General features: G+C 48.1%; 1 protein-coding gene across 2 annotated transcripts in view; it reads right to left on the bottom strand.

Annotated features, from left to right (window-relative positions):
• The window catches only part of LOC117003335 (rho GTPase-activating protein 7-like), a 45924-nt gene extending 24655 nt beyond the window's left edge, over window positions 1-21269 (bottom strand). For both annotated transcript variants that reach the window (XM_033073212.1, XM_033073213.1), the window contains exon 1: window positions 21228-21269. In XM_033073212.1, coding sequence (XP_032929103.1) covers window positions 21228-21234 — 7 coding nt within the window. In that variant the 5' untranslated portion in view covers window positions 21235-21269. The remainder of the gene's footprint in view (window positions 1-21227) is intronic.
• Window positions 21270-25847: the final 4578 nt, after the last annotated feature.

Here is a 25847-nt window from a genome sequence, read left to right as displayed (position 1 = left end):
CCTCGCAATGAACTTTGGCTGGTTTCACTGGGACATTCCAGTGAAACCTGCAGCAGATAAAACATCCCATTTCCAAGCTTCATTTCACAGAGCTCAACTCTAGAAAATGCTGCTATGGATTTTGGTCCCTAACAGGATCAGGTCATCATTAATTCTAATTTTTATATCTTCCTTTCTAAACTCAGCCTTCAATTAAAAGGTAGGGAATTACCCATATCCTAGCCTCACTTACCTCTTCTGGAAATCCCTGCAAAATAAAACCCAGGGAGAATTCCCCTTCTAATACGAGGTAACAGAACTGAGATTCAAAGACAAACCCTTTTTAAAAATGGAAATGTAAAATGTCCTTATTCCTGTATCCCTGAGAAGTCAGTCCCTTTGTATGGCTGTTTGCCTGCTCCTATGATAATCACAACTATTCCATGCCGTTATGAAAGGAAATATTGTGGAATTCTTGCTCCTGGAAAACAACACAACTTTGCCTCAGCCAGCAGGTGACAATTGATTTGATCTTCCCTCCATTAAATTCCAAAGCTCCAATTTCCATTAAAATGGAAAATGTGTAAATGTGTAAAAATCTGTTTCTCATTAGAGCAGGTCAAATCTCAGGCTGGAATTTAACTTTCGCCTTCTGTTGTTAAAAGTTAAGCATTTTTTAGAGAGGAAAACTATACTATCATGATGAATGCCAGGGATTTTCTCAGGAACTTTTAGGGTTAGACTAAACAAATTGAAGAATTTTTTCAGAACTATTGAAGTTCCTAAAATGTGGGTGAGAGCATGTAGCAGCAAAAACCATAACTTCTTGTTTCATAGATTCACGGACACCATTTAGCACAAAAAAGATCAGGAGAAATGTAATGGGTGCATGGAGCGGGAAATCTATGTTCCATGTTCATGTCTAGGAACAGAGCATGGAGGAATTTGAGTAGTGCAGGGAACAGCGTACCCAGAGCAAAATCACAGTTCTGACCCCCTGCCAGCCAAGAAAAACGAGCAGAGTAAGCACTTTGATTTTCTCAATCACTTCACTTCTTCTCCTATCTCAAGAGCCACTTAAAAGCAAAGGTGACATTGAAGGCAGAGCCACTGACACTTCTGAAGTCTCTACATGAAAGCTTTAACCTGCAGAGCCTTGGCCAGGGTTCTTGAGGAACAGAGCAAAATCTGTGCTCACAACCAGACCTTCCCGAGGAGGGAAAGCACTTGATCGATAACGCAGCCTTGGAGGCTTTGTTTCAGTTCTTTCTTCCAAAATGCTTTGGATAAATATAACTGGTTTGAAAGCATACTGCAAAACAAGTTCAAGTTAAAGTCAACATCTAACTGCTGAAGCCTAAAAATCCAGTTCTGCATAGGTTGCAGAAAAAAAAATTGTTGCTTGTAATTGCTTACATTTCCTACTCCCAGTATTGTCTCTAAATGTTTTGCAATCTCTGTCATTAAAATGCATTTCTAGAATCATAACAGAACTTGGGCTTGGTTTATTTACACTCCAGCAGGAGCAGGCCCTTCAGAGTGGAATGAACAAGCTGCTGAAATGGTCCTGAGGAAGCTTTTAGATTGCACCTGCGTATATTTGGATCTGAGATATTTGGGAATGGATGACTCTTAACTCTGTGCACCACACAGAAGCACTGTCAGTAATGTTTATTTTCTTAATCAAAGTAACATCATTTCAGAAATGAAAAAAAAATGCTTTTTCAAGCAAAGCACCCCAGCTAGAATCTGCTACTCTCCAGAGTAAATTTTTGAGACTATTGTTCCTTAGAAGAAAACTCTTGAGGGTTTTCATATGGGGAACAAATCCAAAAGAGCAAGTCCCTGCATAACCAGCATGTGTCCCAGGAACACAGTGTCCTGCCTTGGACAGTGGTGGTCATTGCTAAAGATATTACATGATGTGGGAGGGCCACACAAACACATGGGAGCAGACAGAACACCACAAAATATATGAAATTCCTCTATGTAATATGTGTGGAACTGCATGGAAAACAAAAGTATCTTCTTTCAACTGCTCCCACATAAGAAGCCACAGATTTTATCCAGCTTTGATTCACAATCCCTTGTTCCATAGCCCTCTGCCCACTGCCTGCTTGTGGATAGGAGCTGCACACAGCCCTCATTGCTACTGCTCAACACGGATATTTTACACGGAGGGAGAAGTCAGGGACAGGAGCAGCTCACCCCTGTCTCAATGCTGAGACACAATCTACAGTCAGTGATGTCCTTTGTGTTCCAAAGGGGCTCTGCAGGCTAGGCACACCCGGGGGAGCTCATTCCTGCTGAGTGACTGTCAGTTCTGCAGCACACAAAGAGAACAAACTCACCAGGACATTTTCAGCTGCTGAAATAAATAAACCCAGAGTACCCACTCTATGTCTTACCAGTGGCAGGAATGGGTGATCCATTCTGGAAACAACACTTTGACACTTGAGAAACGAAACTCTGCATAAAATAACCAACAGGAGTCACTTCTGTGCTGCTGTGTCCCTCTGACACGTGAGCAGGTGTGAAGTTGTTCTCCAGCCCATACAGTGTTCCTTTCTCCTGCCAGGGCAGTGTGAGCCAAGAGCCTTGGCACAAACAGGAATCCTCCCCTGATGCAGCCTCACCATTTCACCAGCGTTTGAGTTTGGTTTGTAGAGAAACAGAGTCATGGAGGAAAATTCCTCAAGAGTCTGCAGTGTGCCACCATCCCTGGCTAAGGAGGTGATGTGACAGAGCCTGACAGAGCCTGACAGACAGCTCAGCCCTTCCCTCTGGAGAGCAGGCTCTGCTGTGACACTGCTGTGAACCAACACTGAGTGAAAAGGGATCTGTATCCAAACTCTGCCTCCTCTTTCCGTCATGGTTCTTGAAAAACAGTGGTTTCTTGCCTGACCACAAAAGCAGAACACAACTTTGTGCTTACCTTTCTTCCTATCTTATTATAGCTCTGCTGTTGAACAAAGTGGCTGGACAGAGGATTCTTCAAAGGTGCAGTGGATGCTCATTCCAACAACAAAGCAGCTGTGCAGGTCAATTTTTTGTCAATCAGCCAAAGCCAGTACCTCCTACTTTTAGCAGATTGATTTTGCACATGAAAAAAAACCACTTTCTGATTCTAACAATATGTGTTAACAGCTCAGGAAACAGCAACAGGCAAATGCCATACTAGAGCAAAGACTGTCCTGACTTTATCTGTGCCTGCAGCCAGACCTGGAAATACTCAGAGAACAGGTTTGTTTGTTTGTGAGTGTTTTCAAGAACTCCTTGCTTTCGAGTTAAATAGATGCCAGAGAAATAAATACATCTGAATGCCAGAGCTTGGGAACTGGGGGTCTGGAGTTATTACCAGTTGTAGAATTTGGGTTTGTATTTGTTGGAGCTGTTCAGGCCTGTGCCCACCAGAAGCCCCATGGGAAAGGCACAGCTGGGAGGGGCTGAGGGGGGAGAGAGTCAGTGAGGGACAGCTGGGACTGAGATTGGGATTGGCTGGACAGAGTATGAGTGGACACATGGACAGTAGCGCAGCAGCTGAGCACTCCCTTGGGTCCAGTGGGTGCCCTTCGTCTGTTCAGTTTTGGCTCTGTCCCGTGGAGATTAAAGCTATAAATGGGGTGATTTCTGCAATAAAGTGATCTTTGGATGCACAAAGGGGTCCGTGTCACTTTGTTCCCCATTGCTGCAGCCACTGGAGTGGTGTTGCCATTGGTGTGAGCAATGGGATGCAAAGGAACATGGAGGGCTTTATTACAAGAGAGAAGGCTATGATGACTCACGTATCTAAGAATATATAAACTTCAGAAAATTTGGCAATTTATTGGTGAAATTGAGTATTAGAATAGTAAAACCCGAAAGGTAATTAGGTTTTGATACAATAATGATTTAAAAGATTTAACAAATACTGGCTTGAATTCTCCACAGTTCGACCATGGTCACATCCTTGCTTCATTGTTTTCAAGCATTTGTAAAGCCATAATTTTGTCCAGATGAATAACTGGGGAGCAGTTGATCTCACCTACAGTTCTGCTGTTTGGTATGAGCAACTAATGCCACAGTGACCTTGTCCAGTTTGCATCCCCCCCATAAGCTGAAGCTATTTTCAAAGATATTTGTCAAGTATTGACCTATCTGTTTCCAGGAACGTAACAATAACAGAAAAGAAAAAAGTAACGGTGGTCAATTTGAGCCAAATCAATTGTTACAGATTATGCACTGGTTTTATGATACACTTGATGCCTTTTGTTGTTTTCCTGGTTTACATATATCATCAGCAAATAATTCCTTGAAGTATTTGAGACCCTCCCAGAAGACACCACTAGTGTTCTAGTTCTGTGGGTTTTTTATATGTGCTCATTTCTATAACATATACTTAAGATTTTCATTTGAATCACTAATGTTAGACCAATGGTAAACTTCTGAAAATGCAGTTGTTGTTTGGGAGAAATAACAGCCAAAAGATTTTGATAAATAGCCTCAACAGATTTCTTAAATATATGTAACATTTTCATCTGAAAAGCAGCACAGCTCATATCCAGGCCTCAGAGAAACTGAGACTCATTTTGGCACTTTAAATTGGAAGAAGACGTCAAAGGAACAAGAATAAAGCAATCAATGAGGAGAGGGGGAAAAAGGAAACTGCAGATCAGAATCTGTAAGGCAAAGTGTAAAATTGCAGTAGCAACCTTCAAATCCGTTTTTGGAATGTACGAGACGTGCTGTCTAGTCAGGGAACTACAGAGAAACTCCCCTTGCAGTCATCCCATGGATTGTGACAAGAGCCAAGAAACAGGTCAATATTCTGAGTGCTTTAAAAATCACTTCCTTTGCAGCAACTCTAAAAAGTGGAAATTCCTTGGAAAGATGACAGTGTTGCTTTAATCATGTATCTCATTTTTACAATAGGCCTGGAATTGATGTCAAATCAATTTAAAGGCAAGATAAAAGCAGATTCATATGCTATAGTAGGCTTAGCCTCCTTAATAGACTACAATGTATCTCAGCAATGCCTGGGAGCTTGTTTTATTCTCTGCATGATAATTGTTTACTGAAAAATGAGAATAAAGTTGACATATAAAATCAGCTTTAAAAATATTTTAGGAGTATATTAGAGCTCTGGAAATAAATATTTAACATAATAAATAGAGGAAGTTCAGCTCTCTTGCCTGTTACAGGAATCAATTTCCCCCTTGTCCAGCACCCGCCTGTACTGACCTAAAATGCTCTGTCTGATAATACTGAGAAGAAACTACTGAAATAATTCAATCACAGTTGGATGGAGAATTCATTCCCCCTTCCTAAAACTTCCTTCTCTAAATATACAGATGGGCACCAAGCAGGGGAATATCAGGAGAGCTTAACCAGTTCAGAATGGGATGGACATGCTGGCACTGTTTTCCTGTCCTCCATAAAGCATTTCTGCTTCCACACCCAACTGCTCCAGGTGCTGGGAACCAGGGCATGGCTAAACCCAAGGTGGGGCAGTGCCTCCTGCCCCAGCCACGGACCTGCTGTGGTCCAGAGCACGGAGAGCGACCGCAGCCACGAGCACACTGCGCTCCCTGCTCAGGACCCCCTGCACAGGGGCTTTCCAGGCCCTGAGCTCTGTGGATGCAGCGTGTCTCTCGTCAGAGCCTGACTTGTGTACATAACTCCTGCTGACCTCCTCTTTCTCCATCCAGGCACTTGTCCGAGCCAGAGATCTGTCGGGCGTCACCAGGCTGCTTATTTGACGCACTATTTTTAAATAACTCACAAATATTTAAACAACATTTCTATCAGCATTACATGTTTAGAAGACATCCAGGAATGTCGAGAGTACCCGAGCTGGCTGGCCCACATTGAGCACAGCCCTGCAGCAGTGCCAAGTTGTTGAGTGGCCTGCAGCTCACACCAGCTCATGCACTGCCCCTGGCAAGCGGCGCGGAGCTTTCAGCACCCCGGCGAGAGGGCTCGCGTGAGACAGGCTGGGTGTGCACAGTGTGACTGTCTGAGACACCAGTCTGGTTATGGTTTAGTTGGGATTTGATTTTAGGGGATAACACAGAGCCCAAAGTCACTGCTGAAGACATCAACATCCAGTTGTTGGTCCTTTTACCTCTGTGTCTCTCAGTGGTTTGCAGATCTTCTCTTACAGGAGCTGATAGCACCCATTCTGGCTAACAAACCTTTGCTCGTTCTCAGAAAGGCTGTGAGCCCAAGTCTTGAGACTAACTCAGCCAGAGCTCCTGTCATACTGCAGCGTGAAGACAAAACCTAGCTGGATTTTAGTTCTAATTTAATGCAAATTTAGGATATGTGGCTGTATCTTCCATAACACCTCCACAGGATCTTCACTATTCAGGTGATGGGTGTAAAGGATCCACTATCCACACAATACTGCAAATCAATTTAACAATCAAGTTCTGCTTTGGAAAAGGAGCAGGGCCAGTAAAGCTTGGTTTTAAGACCTAAAAGCCTTTGTGTTGGTTATTTTACCACTTGGCTATAACAGACTTTCAAAACTCAACAGAAGAGTATTTCACACATTTGGAATGTGAAGAAGATTGCTGCTAAGATGTTCAAAATAGAAATACTGACACTGAAGCACCCAAACCAATAAAACCTGTTCATAAAAGCACTTCACATCAAAAGACATTGATGTGCTTTAGCTCACTTCAGATTTCAGCAGCACTCAGTCCTTGCCTAAGACTGGAGCAAAGCTTGGTGCCAGTCTACCTGTGATGGGAGGCTGCATCCATTCTTCCATGTGTCCAGGCATAACACAGCCCCTTTATTGAGCCAGACAGTTTTTCCTTGGATAGCTTGGTGTGTAGGCTATTAGAGGACATGGAGCTGACAGGTCACCACAGCACTGTCTTGAGAGAGGATTGGCAAGGACTGTGTATGAAGCACATTGCAAATCTTCATCTTCTTTTTTAAGCAGTGGTGGCTAAAGGTGGCTAAGTCAGGCTGGTAACAAACACACATGCATTTCCTTTGCTTGCCAAGGATCCACAATATTGCTTGGGAAGAATGTCATAGGCTGGAGTTAGGTTTGGAAGGAACAAGGTATATATTAGCTATATGGGCAAGGTGACAAGTCAAGTATGCATTCTCTGTGTAAATGGCTTTAGAACGACCAAGAAAAAAGCACATTTTCCTGTCAATATTAGGATGCCAGCACACATGTAAACACTTGTAAGTTGTGCCCTGCAGAAAAGCAATTTCTCACTTTATGTAAAACATCTTGGACCAATATTTTGCATACTACAAGGCTATCTCAGTAAGATCTAAATCTCCTTTGAAGAGAAGACGCCATCCCTGTGTCTGTCAGTGGCAGAGAAGTGAAAGGATTCCAAACACTCTTCTCAACATGCTGCTGCTACATACAAAGTAGGAACCCAGCTTCCAGTCAAGGCCAGGGGTTGGCTGTGCCCTTTTCTGTAGGTGTAAACCCTGCAAGAATGAATGGGTAGGTGTGTGCTGCAGTTCCTGTGTTGCTAAGTTTAGGGACATTTACCTTTGCCTACAAAGCACTGCCACATATTTCTGTGACAGGAGGCTTTGCCTTGTCTGCCCACATTTAAGAATAACTATTGTTGTCAGGTTCCAGCTGGACACAGGAATGCTGTGCAGTTTCTACTGTGGCATTCAGATAGCCCTTACCTCTGATAATAGAGAGTGAGGGAGTGCCTGGGCTGACAGGACCTGATGGGTTGGTTTACATCAATATCACTTACTCAACTTCACTATAACTTTTTGCAGTTCTTCTAAAGGAGGCAGTATAGAAAAATATTCATACACAGCCTCTTCACTCCTCTCCACAAATGCCCCACTTCATCTTTAAGAAGTAAAAACAGCAAAAGGGAAAGAAAAAAAAAAAGGGAAAGGACACTGCTCTGTTGCAACATCAAGCCAGCGTAAGCAGTGACAGCACCCACATGAAATATTTTACCATTAATGGCTCCAATAGAAATCTTTCTGGATGATCTGTGGAAGCCCTGCAATCAGAAATAGTCTAAGCTTTGCTCAGCCCCATTTCAAAATCATGGTTCTCTGATGAGAAGGGAGTTGCCCTCACATGTACCATCAAATTTAGTAATGCATTTAAGTCCTTTTGATGTTATTTGAATGATCACTTCTGAAAGGTTATAAAACAAAATGCAGTTAAGCCATATTTGTTTTTTCTGCAAGGTTTGGAAAGTGTAAACACTTAAATCATCAACCAAGTGCATATCATTCATATTCACCATACCTTTTAAAAGCATACTTAGCATACCAGTGAGAAAGATTACTCTGCTGACAAAAATCAAGTGTCTAGATTAATTTAAAGGAGTGCATTTCACAATCCATCATTCCAGAATAAGAGAACAAGGAACTGCTCAGTTAAATTAAATTGTGAGTTACTCTGGAACAAATTAAAGGAAATTAATCTCTGCACTGTGTCTAGTCCAGACGTGTAATTCGGGGCTGATGCTAAAGCCAAACGGTCTAGCTGGGTTTCATAAAGACTGAATCATTTTACAGCTAATATTTGTTTGCACTCTTGCACAACATGAGAAGCAGCAGGATTTGTGGCTTGGAAGACGAGCTGGCAGTTTCAGGCCAGCAGTCTTCAAGGACTTTTTGAAGGAGAACAGGTGTGGGGAACTAGCCTGGGAAAGGTGGGGCAAAAGCAAAAAGGTCAGCAAAGAGAGAGGATGCTCACTGCCCCCACCACGGCGTGTTGGAACAGCAGGGCCTTCCCCAGGACACTTTGGTGGTCACCAGGGCTGGATTTGGTCCATGTGGGTCAGCTCAAGGGCTGTGTGTCACAGCCTGCCCTGTTTCAGTGGGGCCCTTCTGGGCTGGAAGGGTTTGCTGTCTGAGGAAAGGATTTTATTTGATAACCCCAGAGCCCACATGCAGACACAGTCCAGCTCAGCAAAACAGATGATCTCCTGAGGAGACTCTAAAAACAACAGAGTGAATGAACAAACTTAACAGAAGAGTATAATAAATGGTACCAATCAGTTTTAGCTTTGCATATGTTACCCAAAGCCTACTTCTCTAAGTGTACTTTTACTCTTTTCCTTTTCTCACTTTTCCCCCCCATCTTTAAATAACAATTTCCTATCAACTGCCTCCCTAATTTTCACTTAAAATTTTCAGTTTCTTTTCTTTCTGGCTTTGTATAGACATATTTAATTTAAACTTTTCATAGCAGAAGAATGAGTAGTTTGAAAAACAATGTTCCAATGGGATGAAAACCCCTTTATAACCAGCTACCCTTAGAAAGTAAATCAGAATATTATCCTCACACACCTGACAGCATTCCAGGGAAAACAGGAGCATATTTAATTAACATTAATTGCCCCAACTAGGTCGTTTAGGCAGTGGTGGCTGGGGCCAGTGGAGGACCTGAAAGGTTTAGTGACCTGGAAGGTTTAATGGCAGAGCAGGACTTCAGTCAGAGTGAAGCATTACACAATCTCAGGGCACAGAATTCCATTTTTCAGGTGGGGCAGGCACTGGAGGGAGAGTGGAGCTGTGTCTTTGGGCTGAAAGGAAACCTGCAGGAGAGCCAGCAGTGCTACTCAGTGTGTAACTCCCCTCAGAAATGCTTGCCTGCAGGCTGGTGTGCTGGGCCAGGCTGTGGCTCTGAGCTGGAGTCAGCTGTGAGTCAGACCTCTCCAGCCTCACAGCCATCAAGAGCAGCCACAAGCTGGGACCTGAAGCTGGTTCTGGTGCTGCCACCAGCAAACAGACCAAGTGGATTTCATCTCTGGCAGCAACAGCTTATTCCTCTCTCCTGCTCAGCCTGATGTGGTTATCCCCAGTTTGTAAATCCACACACTAATCAGCTTGGGAGCCTGTATTTCCATAAGTTCTGATTTCCAACATGCTGTACTTCTCCATTGCAAAAGAGGCATATTGGTGCTCCAGGTTCCACCTGCACACTCCAGAGAGGACCAAAACACAGGGGAAGGTGTTCCTCTGAACAGCTCTGCTGAATGGCAGAAGGCAAGGTAACAAGTATGCATTCCTCATGTAAAAGGCATTAGAAGGACCAAGAAAAAAGCACATTTTCCTGTCAATATTAGGATGCCAGCACACATGTACACACTTGTAAGTTGTGCCCTGCAGAAAAGCAGTTTCTCACTTCTGTAAAACATCTTGACCTAATATTTTGCATACTACAAGGCTATCTCAGTAAGATTTAAATGTCTTTTGCAGAGAAGACACCATCCCTGTATCTCTCAGTGGCAGAGAAGTGAAAGGATTCCAAACACTCTTCCCAACACACTGCTGCTACATACAAAGTAGGAACCCAGCTTCCAGTCAAGGCTGGGGGTTGGCTGTGCCCTTTTCTGTAGATGTAAACCTATGGAAGGCAAAGCAAGAGAGAAGATGGGCACAAGGTCATAGAGCAGGTGAATGAATGGGCAAATCCAAATACAAAAGCCCTCACAGGACCTCACCCTTCACGCCAGCCACACGCTGTCTCTTCTGAAAGCAGGAAAAATGAGCATGGGAGATGATTTCCATCATCCTAGTGTGATTAATCCTACTCTGCTGTAACCACTGAAATACCAACCATTTGTTTTTATACATTTGGCAAAACACCTTTCCCTTTTATTGCCTTGGCCAAATCAGCCCAATTTTTCAGGCTGATTGTGCGTTTGGCAGTAATGCACCTAAATGGCTCTGCTGCTGCAGGACGGCCGAGCACAGGCACAGGAGATTGATAGCACTGAGCCCCAGGTAAGGATGCTCCATTTTCCTGCAGACTGATTAGTACTGTCTATTCCAGCGATTTAAGTGTTTTTTCAAAGAACACATTTGAAGAGCTGAAATGGATACACACTGTCAGCTCCTGGCAGTTTAAGTGCAAACAGCTGCCCTGAAAGCTCTGTGCAGCACCACAAAGAGATGAGCCTCTATGAAAGCTAGTCAATCAAAGAAGATAAATCTTTGTGTCAGTTCCAATTATTGAGATACTCCAGTTAACTCAGGGAATCATAGACATTAGACTAGCTTTAAATGCCCACGTGGTTGAGACTATACCATTGCTCCTGGGAGGCAATTTCACTGTCTGACAGATCAAGAGGCTTTTCTCAGCTAGTTAATTCCAATTAAGTTTTTCCTCTCAATTTCATCCTACTATCCATTATCCTCAGTCAGCTACCTTTCACAATTCCTCTCCTGCCGAGCTGCTCATGCCAGGACTTCTGGAAATAGTGACATTATTACAAGTACCTGGTGATGACACCCATGAGGCCTCCCAGTGCCTCCCAGGCCTGGGAGAAAAGATGGTTTCTGTCTTAAGGAGCTTTTTTCCAGCTTCTACAGTCTTTAAATAAAGCTCTACACTTTAATTTAGTTATGTCAGTAACATCCCCTCCTTGTGCTTTGACTCTTGCCCTCTGATAAACTTCGTTTCTCCTGGCTCCTCTGACTTCAGGCAGCAATCAAAGTGTAAAGGAGATGTGTTTAGATGGTGTAACTAGAAAAGAGCTGCTGATGCTGCGGAATTACCTCCTGATATTCTTCTAGAAGGCCACAAGCACTGGTGTCCTGGAAGGTGTCGTGAGAATAGATAACAAAACACAAAATATTATACTGCTTCCTCATGAACTTTATATAAAGCAAAATTACAGAGGATTTCAGTAAATAATTCCTTTCCTTCCTCCTCCAAAAAGTAGTGAGAATGACTGTACCCTTCAAAGTGGATGGCATTCATCAGTGTCTTGTCTCTGCTGTCAGAAGAGGCTGGTCACACAGCACAGCTCCCCTTCCTCAACCCACTGCTCCCTCTCACACGCTCAGGAAGAAAAATGGGATTGAACAATCTGTAAACATATTCTACCAGCTCAGGAAGGTCAAGGGGTTTGCAAGTTTATTTCAAGAAACAAGAGGAATTTAGCCCTTTTTTCCACACAGCAGCCAGCATCAAAGGAGGGCGAGCTCCTCTGAGGAAGCAGGTCCCCTTAGCTGAGGGCAGGGCTGCCAGGGATAAAGTGTGTGCATGGCCAGGTCAGGCCTGGGGCTCCAGCCCAGATTTACACCAGTGCAAAGAAAAGCACTCCCCAGACCAGTATTTACATTATTCAGGCCAAGGAAAAAATGTAGTGGCAGCTGTGAACAGCCCTGATGGGAGGATCTTCATGCAGGGGTTTAGTTTGTTGTTGCAGCTGACTCTCTGCATCTCCTTTATCTTTTTTTTTTTTTTCCCCTTTCAGAGATGGTTGACCTTAAATGCAAAAGGATAACGTGGGTCAGGAGGAGTGTTTATTATGCATGAGTTATTTTCTTTCATGTTAGCAAAATCCTTTTGTAAAAGTTGGCAGAAATCCCTGTTACAGCTAAATTTTGGACCCATGGGTGATCTGGAATTTGAGATTATTTATGTCTCAGTATAAAAAAAGCAGTGGAAAGGAAGCAAATTCAAAGAAAATAACCAGAGCACAGCTGAGGTCTGTAGCTTTACTTGTTTAAAGCATTCGAGTCTATCAGTGCCCTTGTCTTCACTGATGTTGGGGGACTGTTTCAGTGGTTTGAGGTTTGTGTGTAGAAGATGGAGCATTTGTAGAAATTACCCATCACACTATTTCAGTGCTGTTTCACAAGGCAGGAGCATGAAGCACTTTACAGAACTGACTTGCACAGCAGAGCTCCTGTGTGCAGGTGTGCTGACATTACCTGCAGCTCGTCTTGCACTTTAACTTCTTTGCACTGCAGGTACAGAGAGGAACAGCAGGTGGGGGCAAATCTGCTGCTGCTGTCACTCCAGTGTCCTGTCCCAGTCCCTGGCTTTCCCTGGGCTGGGGTGACAGGCAGCCAGACTCTGCAGTCCTCACTCACCCTGCTACATGGCTCCTCAACAACCCACCTCTGGCTCCAGGGAGCTGCTTGCACTGTAAAAAGGGACTGCTGAGTGAGAACCAGAGCTGAAGTTCAGCCCTGGTCTGCCAGTGCTGTCCAGGGTCATTGCAGGGAACATCATTCCTGAAGGGTGGGGCTGTAAAGAACATTTTTAGGAAAGGGTTATTTTTGTGTGCTTATTCCCAGAATGGGAATCCAGGGTAAATCCATACTGGCTGTTTTTCCAAGTCTCATTTAATCAACATTCACAGAAAAATGAGCCAAAAGTTCTTAAAATATTCAGAAGGCAGCTTTGCTTCTTGACCTCGGTATTTCACAGCCATCTTCCAGCAAAGGTAAAGGGAAAACCATGGTTGTTCATACAAACATGCACAAGACAAAAGTCTCAAAACTTGTACCATCAGAGTCAGGGGTCAACCCCAGTGACAGGATAAGCCCTGCCCACACTTGTCCTTCGGCTGCTCATTTTTCCTGCAAACTTCTCTGCAAACAGACACCATTCCTTGATCCCACAGCCACCCCTCCTGTCACAGAAAAAGGAGGAAAGCAGCACCCCACAGCCCCTCCAAACAGCGCCCCAGCAGCCAGGGGTAGCTGCTCCTTTTCAGCTGGAGGTTGAGAAGACCTGTCTGAGCTTTGAAGAACACATCTGAATGCAGAGCAGTTTTCACTTTGAGGCGTCCTCCCCCTCCAGCACAGCAGACATTAAATATGTGCATATTTAAAGCTCTGCCAGCTCTGCAGCCATCAGGTTGGATCAGCAAGGGGAACTCGCCTGAGTAATTCAGGTGTCTGTGGAATGTCAGAGCCTGCAGGTACAGCTAGGGTGACATTTTCAGAAGTATCTACGTTTCTTAGGCTCTTCAAGCTCCACTGAAACTTGCTTGAGGTGAATTTGAATGGAACATAGGCCCCCAGATCTCTTTTGTATTTTAGGTTAGCTTCTATCCTTAAATTTTGCTATAAATAACAAGCAGACACTGCTTGGAAAGTTGGAAGCAGAGTAGGAGTTTGGATAGCACGATCATGGGCATAAATGAACAAAATTCCTTTGTATATTGAAAGTGTATTTAATGTGATGCTCAAGGTCACACAGCAAATCAATGGGCAAAACTGAAGCAAAGCCCTGAGGGCATATTACTTGCAATCAGATGCAGGAGTAATTGAGTAATTGCACAGAGTTAGAAGCAGCATTACATCAACTTAACATATGGCTAGAAAGGGGCTTGGGGAGCTTCAGTGATTTGCTGAAGGGGAGAGAGAGTCAAGAGCAGGGCTGACATTAGATTTGAGCAGCTAATATCACACAGGTAACCTGGCACGGGGGAGCCTGCTGCTATTTATACTCCATAAAAATTCTGATTTTAGTGCCTTCATTTTCAGTGTATCCACTGCTGGAAACATGAGGAGTCATCCACTTGAAGGACACATCTTGCTGACTGTTGGCACGGTGTTGGGAGACCCTGAGGGGAGAGACACCAGTGACTTGGCTCTGGCACTGCTGGGAGGAGTGTCCCAGTGAGAACCTCACCTTGGCTGCTGAGCTTCCCCAGGAACTGCTGGCCCAGCAGCATCTTTACCAGCCCTACCTGGCAACCACTTGCCTCTCATTTCAGCTGTCAAAATTATATTTATGCTAGTGCAGTATTTCCTGTTTCCTAATTTGGATGGTTCCCTCAGTCATTTTTCCATTAAAATGCTTAAGCATTTTTTGAAAACATCTAAACAGGAAGAGACCTGACCTCTCCTCCCTGAACATCGTGTGCTCCCTGCTCCTGGCAGCAGCAGATCCCTCCTGTGCCAGCGGCTCCAGGACGAGCTGAGGGTGGATCCCATACCTTGGGGTGCACGTGGGCTCTGCTGTGTGCACTCATGGGCTGCCCTGGAAGGTTCAGCAGCCGTGGGCTCCCAGGCAAAATCCTTCCTATTCACACCCTGCTGACCTCCCCAGCCCAGCTCACTGCCCTGCCTGACTGTGCAGATGGATCCAGGTTCTGGTCATCCCCAAAAGGGAGAAATGCCCTTTGATTAAATGGTTTGATGTTGAGCCAGATGCTTACTCCAGGCAGATACTGGGCAGCTCCTCTCCTGTGCACTTTCCTTAAGAACAAAATGGCTTGAGGGGTTTTCCCACCTGGAGACCTGCAGGGTGTGGGGCATCCATCATCACTGCACCTCACCTGGCAAAATGCAATCCTTGGGGCAGAGCCATCCCAATCCCTGCCTCCAGCTGCTTCCAGCAAAGGCCCCAGAATGGAATTTCTCTTTCCCTGAGCTGGACAAGCTCCACACCCCGGGATTTGGGTCTGTGCTTGCACTCCCTTGCCCCTGGGATGCTGGGATGCAGCAGGTGCACCCAGCCCAGCCCTACTGCAGGACCCATGGACACTTTTGGGGTGCTGGGATGGGGCCCAAGGGCACTGCCCACTGCCAGGCTCCAGCTCCTCTCCTTGGGAGGGCTAGCTGCCCTCAGCAGACATCCCACACCAGGGGCTCAGACAGACAAACTCCCTGCACGTGACTGATGCTGAGTTGGGCAGCAGAGCCCAGAAGCAATGGGGTATTTTCCTTAGTGCTGGCAGTGCAGAGTTCCTTGGCGCTGGCACATCCCAGCCCTGGGGCACTGCACTCAGCCATGGGGAAAGCAGCAGAGTCTGTGCTGCATTCCCAGCAAACAGGGGAGTAGGATAAATGGGAAGAAGTGGGTCCTGCCTTCAGGAGGTGGAGAAGCTAATGCAGTTCATTTCCAGGAGTATCCACATAGCCCCAGGGAAGGAGGGAAGTGGTGCCAAAGCCTCTGTCACACCCTCTGGCTGTGGGACAGTGAGGGAACTGCCTTGTTCCACTGCTACAGAGCCCCACTTCCCAGAGCTGGGCTAACAGCCCTGGGCTCTCTTTGCACAGCTTTAATGGCCAGACTCCAGAGCTGGTGCAAATCAAAAGCTGACACACCTGAGGGTGACAGGACAGAAAAAGAGTGCAAAAAACCAACAAGTGAAAGGAAACTCGGGGTCCTGCATGTCTGTGCCCACAGATTGCTCCTGCAGCAGCTGCCTCCCAGCACACTCTTATCTGCAGTCTCCTCCAGAAGCCCTCAGTGTCTGGAAATCACATTCAATACATACAGTGGGACATATTTAACATACTAGTGTGGGGCCTTGCAGCAGTTTGGTCATGCTGCAGAATTAATCCGAGATTGGTGATAACTGCAGAAAATTAGATTTATGTTAATTTTTTTAACATTGGGGTTTTTTCTCAGAAAGTTGCTGTTCCAAGTCCTGTGACTGTGAATCTGTGATGCCACCCTCTTGTGCCACAGGAATGAGCACTCTGGGGGGCTTTGGGGGCTTGGGCAGGTGGCCTCATTGTGGCAATGTTTTTATGGAATGCTGTGAGGCTACACCACTTCCCCAGAGCTGGAACTGGGCTCCAACTCCCCAGCACAGCAAATCCTTCTTCTCTGGGCTCTGCTCAAGCACCTTCTGCAGGGGGATGGGAATGACAGCACACTCAGCTCTCATTCTCTAAGGAAAGAGCAGCACATGGAGTATTTTGGGAGACTCCAGATAATAATCACCAACTGTGGCTAGGTAAGATTTGTAGATATTCTGTACTGGTGCCAAGGAAGGGGGGAAAGGCAATCCCAGACAAAGGAAAGCAATAATGTGTTATTGGTCAGGAAGATTCATGTGGTGAAAATTAATAGCAGCGAGTGGCTTGCAGGGATAGCCCATCCATCTTGTCCGTGGCAGCAGAGCACACTGCTGGGTGCCTGGGCAGCACAGTGTCTGACAGCCAGGTCACCAGCTGTATTTGCATTTCTCCAGGTTCAGGGGTACAGGAGGGGCTCCCCTCTGCACACACAGAGCACAGCCCTGCTCCCCCCACTCACTGCAGAGCTGTGTCCACCCAACATCCCTGCACACCAGGAGCAGCTCTCCAGGCTGGACCAGCATCCAGAGCACAGCATCCCTGCTCAGCCTGGGCACAGCCTGATCTCAGGATCAGAGAGAGCACAAGGAAAGCACTCCACTGTACATCCCTGCTGTGTCATTTGCTTTGTCTTAGACTGGGAAAGCTATGCTTGATTTTGGTGGCAAATGAAAGCCACAGGGTGATGCCATAATTTATTCAACAGCTACACTTCACCAAGAGCTGTCTGGGTGCAGTGGGTGGGGTGACCAGTCTGGGTCTGTACATGAACCACTTCAAACAGGAGGCTTTAGATGCTGCCATTGCTTTAGTTACTCAGCAAATGCTTCATACTCTTATATACTCCCAGTCTTTTAATAATCTACCCAGTATTTTACAGAGCTGTAACAAGTTCAGAAGGTGACTTGCCTATCCCATCACCAGCCTGCCCAAAGCCAACCATGTATGTGTTCTACCCCTGCTCAGCACAATGCTCAGTGGAAAAACAGACACAATTAATGCTCCCTGTGCTACTGAGCTGATTAAAGATTCAGCTTGGATGGGAGAGGAAGTGCAGTGTCCAGCATGGTTTCCTGTGTGCCTATAAATATCCACTGGGATGGTTTAGGCAGAGGTCAGCCCCAGGCAGCTGCATGAGTGCTGGCCTCCTTTGCCTTGTGCTAGTGGAGTGACAAAACTTGTCCCCCCCTTAGAGCAGGAGCTTTGGGACAGTGAGCTCCTGCTGCATCACCTGATCTTAGCCAGAGTTTGACATTTGCTGCAGTGGGAGCAGGGCCACTGCACACCTGCCAGGGCAGGGGTCCCACCAGGGTCAGCCCCTGGGCTGGCACCACGAACCTCTCCAGTCACCTGTGGGTGTCTCAGCCTTTGCTGAGTGGCACATGAAAGCTAAAAATATTTCCAAAATGTTCTAGAAGACAAGAACAGACAAAAAGATGCCATTTGTGTGCTTTGGTCCAGCAAAGGGAGTTTAGGGAGCAGTTTAGCCCTGCCCAGGGTGGGTCCCCAGCACAACTGGCACTCCTGGTCCCTGCAAACCCAGGCACACTGTGACATCTAGTGGCAAGTTACCCCGAGCCCAGGGAAAGCTGTGTCTGCCAGGCCTTTCCCACAGCCCAGCCAGGTTTGCTTTGTGACACGCTCCTGAGGTGCCTGTGTACACCAAACCCGTGTTTAGGTGTGACAGTGAGTGTTGCATGTGTGAGTGGGTGTGAGGGTCTGTGTGACAGCTCACTGCTCAGGCCGAGGTGTGCAGGTGACAGGGTCCATATCTGGGGGGCAGCTTGGGCCATATGTGACATGGCCTCCACCCAGTGTCCCCCAGCAGTGACCAGTGCTGGTGTTTGACCAGCCCAGCTGGCCTTGCCCACATTTCCCAGAAGCCAGGGGCACACAGATCAGAGATGTGGAGCATCAGAGAGGGCACCCTGTGCCCCTCCTGCACATCCACAACCTCCTCCCCATCCTTTGGCAAGGTTCATTTAATATTTCACCCTTTTTGCAGACTCCACTCAATTTCATGCACCACCATTAGTGACATATTCCATATTAGCTGAATAAAGATACAGAAATTAAATCAATAGGCTTTTTCTAACAAGTAGAAAGGCCCCATCATGCACGTCTGGGCAGCATGAGTCAGGGATGTCATCTGATTACTGGGCTGCTTTGTGAAAGAAGGGACAAACAGATACCAAATATGGGGAGTAAAACTGAGAAAAAAGGTCACATTTCAAGAAGATCCTCATTCCTGTGTGAGAGTCCAGAACTGGGCAGGAAAGTGGGAAGCTGCTGTGCAGCACATGAGCACCAGCCTCTTCACACAAGCACCCACTGTGCACCCAGCACAGACCTGCCCCCACAAACTCCCTGCTCCTGCAGGGTGATGGGAACAGCAGCAAAGTCTGCAGTGTCAGAGCCCTGGCTCTGAAACCAGGCTGGGCAGCACCAATCCTGCTTCAGGTGCTTCAGGTCTCTCAGCAGGATGAGACCTACGAGGCCAGAGGATGTCAGGCACCACAGTAAAACCTCCCGAGCCATCAGCAGGGCCTCTCCTTTGGATCTGCCTTTCATAAAGCTTTGTTGAACGCACAAAACGGATTCTATATGATTTATTCACCAGAGAAGCCAAGTTCCCTTCCCACACAAGCATTCCTTCCAACAGCTCCAGGTCCTGCCTTTTCCCAGGAGCACTGAGGGAAGCAGGATGAGGTGGAGGAGGGATGGGAACAGCAGGCAGTGTGTGTGCTCAGCCCCCTGCTGCACAAGGCTTGCTGGACCAGTTTTTGGCAGGTGTCAGATTTTTTGGAGAGCCAGATTTTTGGCAGGTGTCAGATAACGTTAACCCTGGAAGTGTGAACCCTGGAAATGGTGAACTTCAGAAGCTGAAACAGCAGATTTATACCAAAAAGAACTGCAACCCACACAAAAACACTCTCGGAAACACCTCCCCATTTCTTAATAGCTCTCTGATCACAGGGAGAGTGCTGGGGAAGAGGGAACCCTTGCTGCCAGCCAGAAATGATGACCCCAGCTGACCCTCAGCAGCTTCCTCACCCCTGCACAGCCCCTGTGGCTGCTGCTGGCTCCTGGCTGGCCCTGCTGCCCACCTCAGGCTGGGCTTCATGCCTGGTGTTCTCCTGGCTCTGCCAGCAGCTGTCACCAGGGAACGAGCCCACAGCAGGCAGGTGGATGGTGGCTCCCCCTGCCCAGCACCCTATGGCACAGCAGTCATGGCCAAAGGAGGGCTCTTCCCTGCGGCTCTGACCTTCCTGACCTCCAACCAGCACCCTCTGGTCACTTCCCACAGTGGTCATTGCATCAGCACCCCTGGGCACAGTGCTCTTATGGTGAATACCAACACAACCATTCCTGTCTCATGACTCTTAGCTTATGTCAACAACTTATTCATTTCCAAAACACGAGTAATTTTCTACCTTAAAAAGTACACCTCTACTACTGCCTGGGAGACCTGTGTGTACCAACAGATGGATGCTCAGCCTGGCCTGAAATGCAGCAAACTAATTGTGTTTCTCCCCAGTTCTCGTGCTCGGCACGCTGCCAGGGTGACGCAGAGCAACGAGAAATAAATTGACTCAAAACTTGGCCAGAGAGGATCTGCAAACAGAGGATTGAAAACTCAGCTTGATTTATTTTATAGAGAGGCAAAGGACAAGAAATGCAGTGCTATTTCCAGTTGTGGTCCTGGCAAACAGTCCTCCAAGATCCATGTGAGAGCAGAGCTGCTGGTGGGGCTGGGCAGCTGCGGCCCCAGGGTCTGTGTGACAGGGGAGCGTCGCTGGGAAGGGACATGACACTAATTCCCTTTCTGAAAACATTCACTGCAACCCTTGCCTCTCCTGCCCAGAGAATACAAAGTGTTTTACATGAAGCAATAAAACAAAGGCCACCTTCTGACACACAGACGCTTAATACCCTCCTACAGAGCTGTCGCTGTTGCTGTAGGATTTTTTTGGCATTACAAAGCAAGCCTTTGGTAAAGGCAGGAGCTGGGGCTGGCCCAGCTGATGGCCAGAAAAACACCAGGACTGCCCCAGCATGGGGAACCAGTTCCTGCTGTCAGGGACCTCCAGCCCTGGCAAAGGGACCTGGGACAGCAGGGACGAGACAAGAGAGGAACCGAGGGCTTGAGGAGCTGAGACAGAAACCCTGGGGGACACAGGAGGGACACGGGAGCACAGCTGAGCAAGGAGGCCTGGAGCAGCAGCACTGTCCCCCTCCAGCCCCTGCTCATGCTGGGTGACACCACACACTGTTGCAGGCTCAGGCACCCACGCCAAAGGTCTCCTCTCTCCTTCTTTCCTCCCGGAAAACAGATCACTTTTGCTCTTGCTTTTCAGGAAAAATGCATTATTGCTCAGGGTGACCTCCTCTGGCGCTGGAGGCCTGGCATGTCCCCACAGAGTGTCCCTGCTGCTGCTGTTACCCCAGCCCTGCCACCCCCCTGGGTCCCTATGGGAGAGCCATTCCCTGCCCTGGCTGTGCTCACACCGCAGGGATGGGATCCCATGGGAGCTGAGGCTGCCGGTGCTCCCAGGACAGCAGCAGGGCAGGAGCCAGCCGGGTGGCAGCAGGATGGGGGCTGCTCCCCTCGAGAGGACACTCCTTTGCCAGGCAGGGACTTTCTGCCTCTCTCCAGGGCCAGCTGTGCTGCACCACTGAATGCCCACTGTGGGACTTACAGATGCTGGAGTGTTAGATCTCTAAATTCCTAGGAACTAATTTTTTTCTCCTAAATTCCAAACAAAATATATTACGAAAAAACCTTCTGTTTTCTGTTAAGTGAGCCCAAATAGAAGCAGCACATCCCAGGAGGGAACAGCCAGACCCACCCCACTCCCGAGTTCATGCCTTGTTTTCTGGCTAATTGCATTATAGTTTGATTGCTGGTTTAAAAACCTTAAAGAAGAAGAGTAACCAAGGAAAGAAAACAAACCTCTTCCTACCTTCCATGGGGAGAGGCGCCTGCAGCGGGTCACTGTCCTGTGCAGAAGTTACTCCTGTGCCCCTGCAAGGGAGCCAAGTCCTGCCTGGGGCAACTGAACTGCAAGCCCATCTGCTCGGCTTTAAGCAGGACGGCTGAGATCCCACCCAGGACGGGGTGGAGAATCCTCCCTGGGAAAGAGCAGCCCGGTCACAGCTCCGTGCAGCCGCTCTGCGCATCCCGGCGGGGCTCGGGCGCCGCTCCCTTTCCCTGCCCTGGGAATCCAGCAGCCCCTCCTGCCATCCCTCACCGGCATCTGCAGCTGAGCCTGCCACAGCCACCGCGTTTGGCACTGCCAGAGGTGTGCATGGCATGGGGCCCGCCGAGGAGTGCTGGCAGGATAAATACAGCATGCACACAGTTGGAATCTGGTGCGGGATGGAGAGGAGTGCAGCGCACGGAGGTACTCGAAGCACTCCGGTTACATCAGTGAGAAATCCTCGAGGAACTGGAGCACGGCCCAGCAGAGCGAGCTCAGTGCAAAGCACACTGCTGAGTGCTCCAGTGCGAGCACCACCCTGACACTGCTCCACTTCTGCCAGAGGTGATGGGAAAAACATGTCAAATCCAGTGCTTCTGCACCACAAGTCCTTTAGACTTGTGCACAGCAAAGGTTCTTTTCTTTGAAACAGTCTCTGTGGAATTCATTCTGTCTGGAGAAGAGGAGCTGAGCACAGTGTGAATTTCCCCAGCAGTGAACAGTCCCTGGGTGAGGTGTCTGGCCCTGCCACCCCAGGTGCATGGAAGGCAGCCCCCACCTTCTGCCAGCTCGCCCCAGGGCTGTGTGGCTTGGAGTTGCCTTGGGCTGTGGGCAGGTGCAGGGTGCTAGTGGTGTGTTTGGGCTTTAAGGTGTTTATGTACACTTATGAGTGAATACACTCTGGATGAATTCCTTCTTTGTGACTGAACTGCCCAGCACCAGGCAGCTCCCACAGCCCAGCCCTGGCTCCCACTGCCACAGCTCACACAGGGGACACTTGGATTTACATTACAGTGAAGACATGGAGAAAGCAGATAGGGTACAACACCAGACACAGCTGACATTGCTACGACACCAGTGCTGAGCCCTGGTCTGTGTTTTCAGCACTCACAGGTGCCTGACAGGGCACTGGTGCTCATCACTGATCCACGTTGTGCCACACAGCCTCACACCAGCTAACAAGGATAAGCACCAATGAAGCAAAATACAAGAATATTCCAGGTGTTAAGGCCTATGACACATATGAGTCAAACTGAAATTTGCTACCACTGATGAGTGGAACAGTGTCATTGGAGGGACCCAGGTCCCGATCACTCTGACTGGGGTGTGGTTAGGATAATCACATCCCTTACCGAGGTACATGGGTGTGGTGAGAACAGAAATCAGCTTTTGATGCCTTCTGAAATAGGATATCTGAAGGAATAGGCTTTTCTGACTTCCTTTCCCAGAGCACATGGAGACACAAGCCTGACACAGGGCACCCTTAGCTAAGGGGCCCAGCAGATGCTGTCACCCCGGCTGGCTGGGGTGCAGGGCCTGCAGAAGACAGCACTCTGCAGGACACTGGTTCCTGCATCACAATACCTAGCACAGAAATTGAGTAGAAAAGACAAAAATTCCTCTTCAGAAGAGGACCACAAAGCCCTGGAGCGTTCCGAGTCACATCTCGCACACACCACGAGCACTGATGTGAGGAGAGCTGGCAGCGCAGGCTCAGCTGGGCAGGACAGCAGGACAGCAGGGCAGCAGGACAGCAGGACAGCAGGACAGCAGTGCTGTGGGGATGTGCTGTCTGTCTGTCCTTGCAGCCAGCCCCACTCACAGCACCGGGGATCCATCCATGGCTCTGTGCCTGTGTGTGACGCTGCTCCCCGGGGGCCGCCTGACCCCGGCTTCCTTCCCAGCCTCTCTGAACTCCCAGCCCTCCGAGGAGCAGCACCACGGTATTTTTAGCCTGTTTACAAAGACAGAGCAGTACATTTGTGTGCAGCTTGCAGCCAAGGAGCACAAGCCATGCAGGCAGCTGGCACCATCTGGGCAGCGGTGTGGAGGGGTTGGCCAGGGCAAAGGATGGCTTCAGAGATGGAGAGAGAACCAGAGGGAGCACCAGGAAAACATCACCATTTTGCCTTTCCTTTAATAAACATTTGATACATTTCCTATAATAAAAATTTAGTAAGTTTTAAAGGCCTTCTGGGACTCCTTCAAGTGCTGAGTTTCAGCACCCACTGAAGTATCAGTGCAGAAGCACCACAGGCTCCTGCTGCTCCTGTCACTGCTGGGTACCTCATGGCCAGAAAGAATCACAGGTATCCTCCAGTGGAAGCATTATCCACTGTACTAATTTGTTTCCTGACCTGTAATGTTTGAGCTGAGGACAGCAGTCCAGGAGCAATGGCATCAGTTGCTGTCAAAAAAGTAGCCAACCTTTGCCAGCTCCTCCAGGAAGTCACCTGGAGTTGGTGCACACAAATGACATCAGCATTTGGGTGTCCTGTCACCTCACAGAATCTGTGACAAACCAAGAAGCAGCTGTATCACAGCTCCTGCACCTGGTGCAGGGTGGCAAATACCACCCACAGCTCTGTCCCTTCTACTTATAAAAATATGTCCACACTGCTTCCTCACAGCCCAGCTCAAATGGCTTCCCAATGGTGCTGAGCTTCCCTCACACCATCTGGAGTGAAGAGTTCTGGCTGTTTTGCAGAAGAAAGAGATCATCCACCTGGCAGAACTTGTGTCACTCAGCTCCTCAGTCATGGCCATGCCTGGCACTCCTCCTGACCAGCACATCCTCTACCAACATGTGATGAAACCCCCACTGCTTCCAGAGGGTGCAGTGCTGGTCTGGTGGGATGGGCTCCACAGATGCCAGCAGTGACTGGGTTTGGTGCTGCTCTTCAGCCCAGCACAAAGGCATGACCAGTACACTCAAATTAAATTCTAGGATTTTCAAAGTGGTTTAAGGGCCTTGGAGGCACAAAAATCATAGATATTGTACACAAAAGCAATTCCCAATGTCCTGCTCCCCCACTGAAAGTCCCCAGTTAATCTGACAGCCTCTTTGCTCCGTCCTAGTTGTGAACTGAAAGACAACCTCAGCCCAAAGGGTAACTTGGCTCTTGCTTTGACAGAGGAACAGGGATGTTTACAATAACAATCCAGCCCCTGGGCACCTCTGAAAGGTCTGCTTATAACAAGTAAAGTGCATGTGGGCTCAGGGAAAAGAGAAATACCTTTACTCATTTTGAACTCTCTCTCAGGGATGCGGAGAGGGACACCCATCTGGCCAGAATCAAAATGCTACAAAACCTCCTGTCTCTGTGAGATGAACACAAGCCCCAGGAGGAAAGATCTATACAAAGCCCACTGAGCTGCTTGAAAGAAAAAGACTCTAGAAAGCCATTTTCAGTAACTGGAGCATTATTGCTCTTGCTCTGATGGAGATGCTGCCAGGTCCCTGCTGGGCACCATGCACCCGAGAGGAAGAGCAGGTCAGGCCCTGTGCCCAGTGCTCACTGTGGGGTCTCTGCACAGCCCCACAGCTGCCATCCCCCAGCCCCACAGCTGCCATCCCCCAGCCCCACAGCTGCCATCCCCCAGCCCATCCCCATCCCAACACAGCCCCAGGGTCTGCTCTGCCCGCTCTGCACGTGCTAATGCACAGCTGGAGAGCTTGGGGTGCAAGGCTTGGGGAAAGGTGGCTGGACACAGAGAAGGATTATTTCTGACACCCTGGAAAGGCTTCCTGAAAAACCATGCAGGTTCAAGTTCACAAGCTTGTGCAAGCACCAAAAATGAAAGTTTAAAAGTGACTCAGGTCACTTTTGGGCACTGCGGTTGGTGGGCTGACTGACACTGCCATGTTTAAAAATGTCTGCAAAACTCCAGCTAAACAAAAAGTAAAAAATTCTATAATTCTATATAAATCTGAGTATTTCCAGCTCTACATACAAATCATCAGCTCAAAATACCCGCATGGTCCCACCAGTGAAAAAGCCGCCTGGGCAAAGCTCTGTGGTGCGACAGAAAACGCAGCAGCATGAAAGGAGCCCAAAAAAGCAAAAGTATTCTCCTGCCTTGATCAAGGCTGTAGCTCAGTGCTTGAATCCCAGCAGTGTGGGATTACAGCTGCCCTTGGACTGACCTGCAAGGCGTTTTTCCCTGGCTGTTCTCCAGAAGCCGTCCCAGGCCCAGCTGCTGGAGCCCCCGGGGTGGTCGCTGAGGCATCTCCTGAGGTGGGGCCTCCCCCGTGCTGCCATCCTCATCCTCACCACATCCCAACCCTCGCACAGAGCCACAGGTCAGGACCAAACCAAATCCATTCTCTCAGCTCCTGCCTCTTAAGCTGGACTGGAAGAGCTTGTGGCCAGGAGAATCCTGCAGGCAGGAGCTGACCATGGCTGTGGCAGGAGCAGGAAGAGCAGCCCAGGGCAGCAGCCCCCAGCAGGGTCCCAGCACGGAGCACAGCCCAGCCAGGCTCTGCTCCCACCTCCTGTAAACACAGCTGCTGCTCCACAGGGAGGATAAATAAGGAGCGAGGCCACGCACAGAGCTCTGCACCTCTGCATTCCCAGCCCCTGCGTCAACTGTCTGACACAG

Source organism: Catharus ustulatus, chromosome 15 (assembly GCF_009819885.2).
Source record: "Catharus ustulatus isolate bCatUst1 chromosome 15, bCatUst1.pri.v2, whole genome shotgun sequence".
Lineage (NCBI taxonomy): Eukaryota > Metazoa > Chordata > Aves > Passeriformes > Turdidae > Catharus > Catharus ustulatus.
This window is presented reverse-complemented; position numbering and strand designations above follow the sequence as displayed.